General features: G+C 37.9%; 1 protein-coding gene across 1 annotated transcript; it reads right to left on the reverse strand.

Moving 5' to 3' along the window:
- Positions 1-1,600: 1,600 nt before the first annotated feature.
- Positions 1,601-9,620, reverse strand: CYP7A1 (cytochrome P450 family 7 subfamily A member 1). Its single transcript, XM_075550687.1, has 6 exons — positions 9,541-9,620; positions 8,203-8,443; positions 6,706-7,292; positions 4,984-5,114; positions 3,241-3,416; positions 1,601-1,900 (listed from the first exon to the last, which is right to left on the reverse strand). The coding sequence occupies exons 1-6, from the start codon at positions 9,618-9,620 to the stop codon at positions 1,601-1,603; spliced, it is 1,515 nt and encodes a 504-aa protein (XP_075406802.1).
- Positions 9,621-13,289: the final 3,669 nt, after the last annotated feature.

The raw sequence follows: 13,289 nt of genomic DNA on the forward strand, positions 1-13,289 counted from the left end.
TTCCCCAGGGACTGGACTCTCCTAATAACATGTCCAAAGTATTGAAAACGAAGTCTTGCCACCCTTGCCTCTAGAGAGCAGCTGTAGCAGGGCATAAGGAAATAGACCTGACTGTATCCCAATAACACATCACTCATAGACATGTGGATTTCTATCATGTGTACCTGCCACCAAATATCATTCTCCTTTGATTTTTTTCAACCAAAAGGTGTTGGGTCACAGGTTTTAACTGGCCAACTTCTGCTACTTAAGAAGAAAGATAGAGAAAAATGTATGGATTCACTCAGTTACAAAATATTTTAGAAAGCTACACAGAAATTTAATATGTAATTATTTCCAGTAAAGCAAAATTTTGTTCATTTTAATCTGCATGTAAATAATTTCAATTTTCTTAATATTAAAATGCTTTTAATAAAAGGCAAGTCCATGATTAAATGACAAGAATAGAATTTTAAAATAGTTTGCTTTTCTGACTCATAAACCCTGAAGAAAATTGTTGAGGCTCGCCAGGTGACTATTCTAAAATTCTGAATATTTAAAACAAACACATTCATATTTTTATTTCTGAAAGATGACTCATTTCAACATTAAATGCTGCAATATTTTAATATAAAATGATAAATATAATTTATATATAAATATAGAAATACTAATAAAATGTCTTGGTTGATCACTCCAAAACTTAAAATAATTTCTTAAAGTTCCATGGTACACAATGGTTAAGCTAATCCATATTGGCTTATTTTTCCTTCAACTACAAATTGCTTAATGACAAAAAGAGTTTGAATAAAACACAATTCCAAGTTGTTTTTTCTTTGCATTTCTCATAATCAAAGCTCATGGTCATTTCTATCCAGTTTACAATCCCCATATTACATGAAAGTATTTTTCATGCATATTTAGTAATAACAGAAGACCTCCCTTTTAATTCTAAAAAAGAATCTCATTAATGTGGAATCATATAGTCAAAACCTGCCATAGACATCAGAGTTTACAGCAATAATAATTTAAAACACAAAGGAAAAATCTTTGTTTTCAGAATGTTGAGATCATCATTTTAAAAGCCTGGAATATTGGGTAAAAAAACGAATACTCTCATTTAAAGTACTCTTTGTAATATGTTCACACCTAAAGAGCCTCACTATGTAGTCAAGAAAATAGCACAGTTTCACTAAAATGTGAATTTTTATCTTTCACAATAATGTTGAGTGGTTTGTATTAAGATATAGCAGTTTCCTTAGGAAAAAAAAGCCAGTCTATGAATTGCAAAAATCGCAATACCTTAATTTTTGAGAGGGATAGAGAGAGACATTTTCTCCCCTCTGAAATAATAAAGTTCAGTACCTAGCTCTATGAACATTCTTCACTAATTCAAAATTAAATGATCATGCTTCTAGAAACTATTTTCTGGTAGTGCAAAGTGAGATTCTGAGGTGTGGGCACTGTCACCAGCACAGTCACATCCACGAGCAAGCTTCGGGGAACAGAATTGGACCTGATGCATAGCTCCACTAAATGCGCTTGTCCAGAGGCGCTGTAACGAGATTGTGTTCTATGGTCCTGTAACATGATTTACAGTCCTCTTTTTCCAACCACAGATTTACAAATATTTAAATTTATATTTAAACTCAACATCATGTGATGGCGGTAAAATGCCCAAGCCTGCACGGGACTGATCCAAAGGAGGGCATTGGACATCCCTTTCCACGAGCTCCAGTTCGAAATAGGACAGCATCAGGATCAAAAACTGCTTGATTTCATGGACAGCAAATAACCGTCCAGGACAGATTGTAGCGCCGGATCCAAAGGGCATATAATAATACTTCAGCTTGAGTCCATTACTGTAGAAGTTGGTCTTTGCTTTCCCATTTTCATCAAGAAATCGATCATATTTAAAAGTCTGCAAAAAAATCCAAAGAACACACACTCAGGATCATTTTAAAGGAATGCGTCTCTTTCTTTCCCCCCCCCTCTCCCATTCTCTTTTAACACTTTGATTCACACATAATGCACATACCGTACAATTGCATATAGTAAAAAGATTGGTACAATCATCACCACAATCAATTTTAGATATTTTTCTTCCTTTTTTATACCCATTATTATTGTTATTCTTGCAACCTCTCCTATATAAACTTTAGAAACTATCAATCATATTTGGAATATAAAGATAGGTAATTTATAGACTGACCGGTCATAAATTTCATGTGGAGAAAATAAAATCAAATAAAAACCTAATGAAAATAATATTGACCTGAAAGTGCTAAAGAGTAATTCTGCTTTTTAATCTAGTTCATTAGGAATTTAATAAACACCCCATATTGAATCATAAAATGAGACTGGAGTTTAATAAAAAATAAAGGACTGGGTCAGGGTGCTGAATAGCACCAATGAAGTGTACAAACTTTCCTCTAGTTCTTTAATGCTTCCTCCCTCCCACTATCATGATCCCAATGCTACCTTACAAATCAGGCTAGATCAGAGGATGTACACGGGTACAGATAAGAGCTGGAAAAACCAGAACCAATAATGAGAGTAGCGATACCAGGAAGGGAAAGGGAAGGTGGGAGGAGAAAGGGAGAACTGATCACAACGATCTACATATAATCCCCTCCTGGGGGACAGACAGTAGAAAAGTGGGTGAAGAGAAACATCAGCCTGTGTAGCACATAAATGATAAATTATCAAGGATTCTGAGGGAGGGAGGGTTGGAGATGAAGAGATTAAAAATGAGGAGCTGATACCAAGGGCTCAAGTAGAAAGAAAATGTTTTGAGAATGATGATGGCAACACATGTACAAATGTGTTTGACACAATGGATGGATGGGTGGATTGTGATAAGAGTTGTATGAGCCCCCATTAAAATGACTAATAAATAAAGAACTGGGACATTTTTATTATGTCCCCTATCATGTCTGGGAAACTAGTTCTTTGGTTAGACAGAATTAGGAAGAAGGTTCAGATCAGAAACTAGATGAGTCCGTATATTTTTCAATATTGGGGATTTGGGAGGAGGTAGCTTTTAAGTAAAAAGAAAGTGGCAGCTGTATTATGATAGCTACAAGTATAATATAGCAGAGATTATGAAATGATAAAGAAGAATAAAAGTTAAAGATTCAGGCTACACACACTATTTCCAAAATATGTAATTATTCAGCACAATGAAAGGGACAGTTCCCATGTCTACAATAACCGACTGAGTGGTACATTTCCTCTAGGTGCCATCCCGTGGACACTTACCAGCGGGTCTGGATAGATCTGAGGGTCTAAGTGCATCAACTGAGGATAGAAAGCTATGAAATCATCTTTGCGGATATTGAAGGAACCCTCCTCGATTTGTAAAGTGAAATCCTCTTTTGCAGCCCGGATGTTCAGGGAGGCGCTGGAGAGCCTGAGAGACTCCTTGATGATGCTGTCTGCATATTTTAAAAGAAAGAAAGGTACAACCGTGGAGAAGGAGAGAGGGAGAAAGAGAGAGAGAGGGAAGGAAAAATAAAGAAAGGTTAATCAAGTATTCAAAGACCACATAATATAGAGTCCAAAATGCATCTAGTAGCTTACAACACAACCATGATCAGACTATAATAGATGGTCATGGGAACAAAATTTTCTCCAAAGTTTTTTTCAGTCATGACTATAATTATGTAATATACTTGACTCATTTGGGTATAAATGTGTTTCTTAAACTGGTAACCTGGGCTAATTAAAGTATTTTGATAAAGATTAAGGCTGCAAGTTATATTTGAGACACATAACATTCTTGGTCATTATTGGTGTTGGGTGGTAATAATTTTATGAAAAAAATCTTATATCTACATGAAAATTACCAACTAATACCAAAGTATCAATAAATCCTTTATAGATGAGTTCATCAGTTTATTACATTTGAAATTAAAAAAATAATGATAGCATGTCTATATAAAAAAGGCTTCCTGGGTGTTTAATGTAGCTTCAATTTGATAGTTAGAGGAATTCATTTTTTCAGTACACTGTCTGCTGTTGTATTTCTGCCTGAGCAGAAATACACAGGTACATTAGTAATGGCTTAGTGTCTACAAAGGTAGCAAGAAGTTTCTGCTTTACCTGCTACTCTGGTATCTCCCTATCAATCGTGCTTTTCTACTAATTATGTGATTGTGAATCACTTCCGTTTTCAAGTGAGAAAAGTAAGGTCCTAAAGATAAGTGACACATTAGAGATGTCCCTCATTAGGGAAAGGCGCCCTGGTGGTGTAGTGGTTACAGATGGATTGTGATCTGCATGGTCGCAGTTGCAGACCATCAGCATCTCTGCCACAGAAAGACTGGGCTTCCTGCTCTGGTAAGTAGTTACAGCCTCAGAAACCCATAGGGGGTGCCGATGAGTCAGCATTGACAGATGGCAGTGAATTTGGGGTTTTTTGGTTGTTAGGGGAGAGGCTGACATGGAGCATACGTTTCTTATTGCCTAGCCTGTCCTTCTAGGACACTGCCCTTAAATGGGTAGAGTGACTTGTTTCCTTTAGAGAAAAAGAAATAATAACAGCCTCTTCCTTTCTATAAAAATACAATTCTTCTGTATTTCTATATTATGTAGAAAGCAAACAGAAGGAAAATAGGTACCCTTAAATTCCACCAACCAACGGTAGCCGAAGTGAACTGGGGCTCCATGACGGTACTTTTCCTCCCTTTATTTAATTAAAATGACTAATTCATAACTGTAATATTCGCATCAGGCAAAGATAATAACAAGGGAGACATACTAGGGTAGAGCAAGGCAGAAGTTGACAGTATAGGATTGAGAGCCACGGGGTTGATTCTATTTGCAATAACTTAACCTCTAAATACCAGGTTCCTCACTTCTAACATAGCCACTCTAAGAGTCCCTCGTCAGAAGATGGTTCTGAGAAGTGAACCAGATGGCACATGCGAGCAAGACTTGGTGCGCAGGGAAAGCACGGTCGGTGGAGGTAGAGGGAAGAAAGGGCGACACAAGCAAACACACCTAGCACTGGCATGTCATTCAGCTGCATTTGGTTCAAGCACACAGGACTGCCTTCAAAGCTGATTTTTTGACCAGCATTCTCTAATGTTTTATTCACTTCTTCCATAGCCGCTTTCATTGCTTCAGGACTCCTATTGAAGGTTAAGAGAAAAGGAAATAAGTACAGATATACAAACAGGTCTGCAAACCATTAGTCATTTCCATACTTCTTTTAATGATGGGGTATTTTAATTATGATAAGGATGGCATAGGGCTGCACAACATCTCATTCTGCTATAGACAAGGTCACCATGAGCCAGTACATGGCAAATATCAACACAACCACATATAGAAAGAGGTGCAAAATGATATTCTCATCGACTTTTGACTCTCCAATAATGTGTTTTGAAGACTGGCTAGAGCTGTTGTCTTAGTTGGACCTTTCTATATAAAAGTGAAACTGTGGTCAAGCTCTTATAAACATACCATTCTAATAAGAAGAGAATGATCGAACTGGTCAACTTCACAATAATTGGGATGAAGTATCACATCTAAGATAAACATGATAAAGAAATAGCTAGCTAACTTCTAGATTGATAAATTTAATTTACTCTTAAAATTCACACCATGATTTCTGATAGCACAGCTTTCTTTTCTATCCAGATTTTAATGTGTTGTACTCTCCATTTAAATTGTGAAATCAAGTCTTCGTCATTTGGGGGCCTTAAAGTTCATAAGAGGATCAGAGTCATAGAAAGGAACCTATATTACATAATTACTTAATATATCGAGACTCATAAATGCCAGGCTAAAAAGTTATTTGTGTGACTATTATCAAACAGTACATATTACCGATGTGATACAAAATCTATCATGTAGCCTTACTGCAAATATCTGAATTTATTCCAGACCGAGTTTTTCCAAGTAAGGACTTCAGAAGTTATTTAACATCTGAAACCAACTAGTGTTTTTTTAATTTCTGAAACCAAGTTTGAAGATATTTTTAAATTGGGGTCATAAGATTATCAGGTGTCAGTGGAAACTTGGCATTCCCAATATTATGGGATAATAATTTTATGTCTACATGATTTTAAGCATCCAATTTAATTGCAACACTTCAATAAGCTACTTGAACAGTGATTTCCCCAAAGATTAACAAGTTGGGAATAAATCATGCTAGGTAAGATATATGTTTATACAGTTTTAAAAGGTAAAATCTAGCCAAATGGTTTGTCAATCCTAAAAGCCAATGCCTGATCAGTACAAATCATAGTTGATCAAATAAAGTGAGACAACAATTACTAATTGAGTAGGGTGGGGTCTGGGGTGAGGACATACTACAAATGCACAAGGGAATAAGCAAGGCAGAGGAGTCATGCTGTTCATTGTCCGTGGTAAGTAAACAAGTAAATATTCTTTAATAATTCGGAAGGTTGTTCAGGATTTAAGTTGGTAGTCATGAGGGATAAGAGCTAAAGGGCTGGGCCAGATGGCCTGAATTGGCTCCAGAGTCAGCAGAGCTGAACTCTGTGGCTTTGGGCCCATTCTTCTCCCTGGAGCTGCTCTGTGCCTCTAAAACAGTCTTACCGGTCAGACCTGCTCACTCACCTGGGGGAATGAATGTGCCAACATTACAGTCTCGATGGATACCATGAGAAAGTACCATGAGTACTTTTTAAAAAATTAAAATGGTGAACCTTCTGCATTCTATCCAAATAAGTAAATAGATAGGCTGCCCATTACCTGATTGTTTGAAACAAGCTCCAGAAAGTCGCCGGAATGGTGTTGGCTTGCGACGCCCAGAGCACAACGAGGTGCGTCTTGGCCTTTTCGGTGTCATCCAATGTGGAGAGCTGGTCGTTGAGCAGCATCCGCATGCTGACCAGGTCGGACACACGGTCTCGTCTGCGGAGGTTCTCGGACCTCAGGTCTTCGGCCAGCTTCTCCCGGGCATTGTGTGCCGCCTTGAACACGTGAATGGGAAGACCTGCCACCAGCGCAGGGAAGATCTTGTCAAACTCCTTGAAGTTGTCAAGATTACTTAGAATCAGCGCTCTTTGAGAGTCCTGCCTTGTGAGGTCTTTGCCAAAAAGAGTTAAATAGCCAGCTTCAAACATCACGCGGTAGCAGAAGGAATACATGCCTTCTGTCACCCAGGCAGCCGGATTGGGTTTGGGAAGGATTGAAGGTCTCATGACAAGTAGGAGGTTTTCCATCATGGCTCCTGTGAGGGCGTTCAAGGCATCGCCCTGCAGGGTTTTGATGAAAGTCTTGTTGATGTTTTCAGTGGTATGTCCATCACTTGGATCAAGACTTCTATGGCCAAACACCTGCAGCAAATAAAAAAGAATGAACCCATAGGCAACACCTGTAAGTTGATGAAAAACAGATGGCATACTTTCATAATGGATTCTAATTTGGTACTGCAAAAAACCTGGTGGTGAACTGGTCTAAGTGTTGGGCTTCCTATAACCTAAGGTCAGAAGTTGAACCCACCAGCTGCTTGCTCCCTGATAGAAAGATGAGCCTGCTCCTTTAATGATTTACAATCTTCAAAACCCGAGGGAGAAACTCTACTCTGTCCTATAGGGTGATATGAGTCTAATTGACTCACTCGCAGTGAGTGGGTGTAAACTTTGGTACTAATCCTAAGTGTTTGTACCATTAGTTCTCTTGTATATTCTTTGTGGATGCATTTTAACCAGTCTCTAAGTTCCTTAATGACTGATTTCTTTGGAGAAAATCAGTAAATATTGGTTAACTGTTTTCTCTCTAGCAAAGCTTCTTTAGTTACATCTACAAGATGCCAAAATTCTGGGTCATTTCTGTAACAAAATTAAATGATTGGGTAACATGAACATGGCAACATGATTAAATGTCTAAGTTTCCCACAATACCCACTGTGTGGGCTGTAGGTGATAGAATATCTATCTTACTCATAGAACACAGCACCATCTGGCTCCACTTTAACCCCATTAGCTAGTTAAGAAATGTCAAATCTATCATGTTTCTACCAAAAGTCTATTTTGCCTTTAAAAAAATGTAATTATTAGTACCAAGAGCAGATGCCTAACTTCATTTATTGGACTTCTGAAAATCTCCAGGTAAGGGTAATGCTCTTGAATATATCCACCCTTATATCTAAATACAGCAAAATTATAAAATAGAATAGGAGCATTAAATAGAGTTATAAAAATATAAGAAACAAACAGAATGCTACATACGTGCAGCACAGGTTACCTTTGCAGAAGTAGTGAAGTGAAATTTTCTCCAGTCAAAGTGTTTTCCATGGCACAATATCTTATGATACGACAAGGGATTTGTGAAGAAATGGACATATTTTCCCATTAGTTTGCAGGTAAAAACATGACCATATTTCCTTTGATTTGATCTGATAAATTCAAGAGGATTGGCACCAAATTGCAGAGCACAACCCACATATGGAATCAACCCATTCTCCAGAGGTGGTTCACCCGCTTTCCTGGGGTGGGGGGGGGGGGGAGAAGAAACACAGATATTTGATAGATAAGAAATTATACATTTAATTTTCTATTTACTCTACAGTTTATAGATATTCTTTTCTTGACAATGCCTTAACCTTTTACTGAAATGATGGCATAGGACATATTACATATTAGCATAGTGACATGATAAAAAAAAATTCTACCCATTGTTATCGAGTCCATTGACACATCACAACCCCACAGGACAGAGTAAACTTGTTCCATAGGATTTCTGAGGCTATAAATCTACAGAGGCTTCTTCTTTCTCCTTCATCATTCTTGGTGGGTTCGAACTACTAACTTCTCAGTTAGTAGCTCAGTGTTGACCCACTGCAACATCACAGTTCTTCAATGACAATTGGTGAAAATGATGACAAATCCTTCCTTCATATATTCATTCATGCATTCTACAAACACTTACTGAATGCCTACTAAGTACTAATAACTTTTCCTGGATGATGAAGATACAAAATAAGAATAATCTTGCTCTTGGTGTAGATGCCGTGTTAAACAAATGGTGACTTTGACTCTATTTGTATTTCTTGTATTCTTGAAGGAATTATAAAAAAACTATAAATAAATGATGCATGCCAATAAATGAGATGTCACATATACTTAGAAAAGTCTGCTGGTCCACCAAGATTGATTAACATGAATAAGAGGAGAGTAATGGAAAAATCAACACAGGCTACACAGTTGGCCCAAGACTGACTCTAAATAAAGAACTATAAAAATACAGAAAAGAAAACATTTAACAAGTCAGAACATCTATTTCACTCACATACTAGGAAGGAACCCTTTCTACTGCAGATTCTCACCACTTGCATCCTGACTAATTCAGATTTCTAAAATATATACACATAAACATACACAGAGCTCTCGTAAGGTTTCTGTCAATATTTATACACTATTGTTAGTACAGATCAATAGTTATATATATATATAATTTTAAACTATCCCTTTGAAATTTTAACAAAGGACAGAAAAACCATAGTTACGATATAACAATATAAGTAAAATAACATTAACTAGATGAACTAAATAAAACACAATGTAAAGATAAAACTTTCCTTACCTCCTCCTTATTCCCAGAAAAAGCCATAAACAACAGCACACTACTACAACAATTCCCCAGGTTAGTGAGATTGCCATCATTTTGAAGACACAGGGCAAAATCCCTAGGGAGGAGAATCTGTGGTCAGAAAAGCAAGAACGTGGCTGAACAGACACTCCAGTTGGAGTTTTTATATAGGACCCTGATCCATTAACTTGCACTTGAGTGACCGAAGCAAACAATTAACCATTTGTTCATTCTATTAGGAAAAAAAAATAGTATAAACTGTCCTTGAACTAAGTCCACAGATATCAGAAGAGGTTCCAAAACAATCAAAGAACTGCAATACTTGGTAAGTTGAAGGTCTCTCAAACATTTACACCTGGGAACAACACTTAGTATTGCAAGTTTAGTGTCTCTAAAGAAAGAACAAAACCTGCTCAGGATGAATATATTCAATACATATGTAAAATGTAATACCATTTAAATAAGTATAAATTGTTTATCATGCTAATTTGATCTTCTTACCTTTGGTAGAAGAAATCAATTTAAATGCTGTACCAGAAAGATATGGTGTTCAAGTTCAAAGGAAAGAAAACTAGGTGAAATGTTTCTGCTGCTTCATGCTTCAGTGCTTTTACAAAATCATAGCTGTTTTTCTTTATATAATAACACATGACTTATTGAATATCTTCAAGGAAGAAATTATTCCATATAAACATACCTTCCAGATAATGAAGCTTAATTTAAGGATCAAAACATTTTATCAACCACCATCCTAGTGTAAATATGTTTTTAAACGTTTCTAATGCTTACAATAATGCATTGTATTTCAAATTACTTAAGACTAACTGAAACACACTGGGAGAAAGTGAAAGTCAAGTCATGATTTTACCTCTCCTGCTCCCTATTCAAGGAAGCCTGGGTGGTGTAGTGGGTTCTGCCTCAAGCTACTAACTAACTGCAGTAGCTTAAAACCGCCAGCCACTCCGCCTGGGAAAGGTGAGGTTTTCTACCCCTATGAAGAGTCATAGTCTCAGAAACCCACAGAGGCAGTTCTACCCTTTCTTATAGGGTCCCTATGATTTGGCAGTGACTCAATGCAGTGAATTTGGTTTGGATTACTCCCCAATCAAGAAGCATTGGTGGTACAGTAGTTAAGAGCTTGAATCATGGAAAAGGTTGGCAGTTCAAATCTACCAGCCACTTCTTGTAACAAAGAGTATAGCTTGGTGAACCCCATGGATCAGTTCTAGTCTGTTTTATAGGGCTTCAATGAGGCTGAATTAACTTGATGGCAAAGTGATTCCACCCATGGAGTATTTGGGCAGTACAAATGGTTAAGCACTTCACTACTAGAGGACAAGCTGGATATTTGAACCCACCTAGAAGCACCTCAGAAAACACGTCTGACTATCTGAACACAAAGGGATACAGCCTTTAAAATCCTATGGAGCAGTTCTGCTCCACATACATGGGCTTGCCATGAGTCAGAATTGACTTTATACCAAATACCAATTTCCCACTCAGAGGTAATTATTATTATTGTTTGTTATAGATTCTTTCAAGTTTTATTGCTATGCATACATAACTACTAATGGATCACCTACTATGTACCATGAACTCTATAAGATATTCTGGGTATAGAGATTAATACAATAGACAGGATGCCTAGTCCAATTGAGACTCTATTCGAGTGGAGAGATATAATGAACAAGTAAAGCAAATACATTGGCCAAAGTGCTATGAGTAGAATAAATTGAGGGATATTGGTAAACTTGATCTATGGTGACCTGAGAGAGACTCCCAAAGTGGCCATGAGATCTTCATGATTGGAGGGGATTAGCCGTGGGAAAGTCAGAAGGAAGAGGAAGCAGTAAACCCAAATATTTTGAGTCAAGGATAAAAGTGGCATGTCTCAGAACAAGAAAGAAGGTAAATGTTTGGGCTCAAGTCCAAAACAGAGAGTCCCTACACCTAGAGGCTGAGAGACCAAATAACCAACCTGGAGCCAACGTGAGAGACATCCGTTTATTTGCACTAAAGGATTTCCCAGCCAGGATATTAGGACTCCCTCCAATGGCAGCCGGCTGCACAGAAAAGGATCCAAAAAGGAGGTTTGGGGGAGGGGCTCTTTTTGTACCAGGTAATAAATAACTTTGCTTGATGTGGGTTACTGAAATTAAGACCATGACGTTGTTATTGTTCATTGTTGTTAGGGGCCATCGAGTCAGTTCCTTTCGTAGCGACCCTACGCACAACAGAAACGCTGCACCAACCTAACAATTGTTCTTATGTTTGAGCCCATTGTTGAAGTCACTCTGTCAATCTATATTGTAAAGTTCTTCCTCTTTTTCACTGCCCCTCTGCTTTACCAAGTATGATGACCTTCTCTGGTCTCTCTTGACAATATGTCCAAAGGACATGAGATAAAACTTACCATCCCTTGGACATTGGGCCTCCACTCAAGTACTCCCTCAATGCAAGAATACTTTGTTCTATTAAACTGGCATTCCATGATGCTCACCTTCCTGACACAATCACTGAAGACAAAGCGGGTGCATAAGCAAATGTGGTGAAGAAAGCTGATGGTACCCAGCTATCAAAAGATAAAGCATCTGGATTCTTAAAGGCTTGAGTGTAAACAAGCGGCAATCTAGCTGAGAAGCAACAAAGCCCACAAGGAAGAAGCACACCACTCTGCGTGATCACGAGGTGTCGAAGGAATCAGGTATCAGGCATCATCAGAACACAAAATCATATCATTGTGAATTAGGGGGAGTGCGGAGTGGAGACCCAAAGACCATCAGTAGGCAATTAGACATCTCCTTATGGAGGGTTGTGGGAAGGAGATGAGCCAGTTAGGGTGCGATGCAGCAACGATGAAACATACAACTTTCTTCTAGTTCCTAAATGCTTCTCCACCCCTACCCCCCCTACTATCATGATCCCAATTCTACCTTACAAATCTGGCTAGACCAGAGAATGTACCCTGGTACAGATAGGAACTGGAAACACAGGATATACAGGGTGGATGATCCCTTCAGGACCAGTGGTGAGAGTGGCGATATTGGGAGGATGGAGGGAGGGTGAGGTGAAAATGGGGAACTGATTAAAAGGATCTACATATAACCTCCTCCCTGGGGGATGGACAACAGAAAAGTGGGTGAAGGGAGATGCCAGACAGTGTAAGATATGACAAAACAATAATTTGTAAATTATCAAGGGTTCATGAGGGAGCGGTGAGCGGGGAGGGAGGGGAAAAATGAGGAGCTGATGCCAGGGGCTTAAGTGGAGAGCAAATGTTTTGAGAACGATGAGGGAAATGAATGTACAAATGTGCTTTACACAATTGATGTATGTATGGATTGTGATAAGAGTTGTACAATTCCCTAATAAAATGGTTAAAAAAATCTTAGCATCCTTGCCTCTAAGGAGCTTTCTACCCCTACTTCTTCCAAGATGGATTGTTTTGTTCATTTGACATTCCGTGGTACTTTCAATATTCTTTTCCATAATTCAAATGCATCAACTCCTCTTCCTCATTCAATGTTCAACTTTCACATGCATATGATGCAATAGAAAATACCACCATTTGGATCAGGCATATCTTTGTCTTCACTGTGACATCCTTGTTTTTCAACACTTTCTTTCTTTTTTTAAAAACAATTTATTAGGGGCTCATACTACTCTTATCACAATACATACATATACATACATCAATTGTATAAAGCACATCTGTACATTCTTTGCCCTAATCATTTTCTTTT

Source organism: Tenrec ecaudatus, chromosome 5 (assembly GCF_050624435.1).
Source record: "Tenrec ecaudatus isolate mTenEca1 chromosome 5, mTenEca1.hap1, whole genome shotgun sequence".
Classification (NCBI taxonomy): domain Eukaryota; kingdom Metazoa; phylum Chordata; class Mammalia; order Afrosoricida; family Tenrecidae; genus Tenrec; species Tenrec ecaudatus.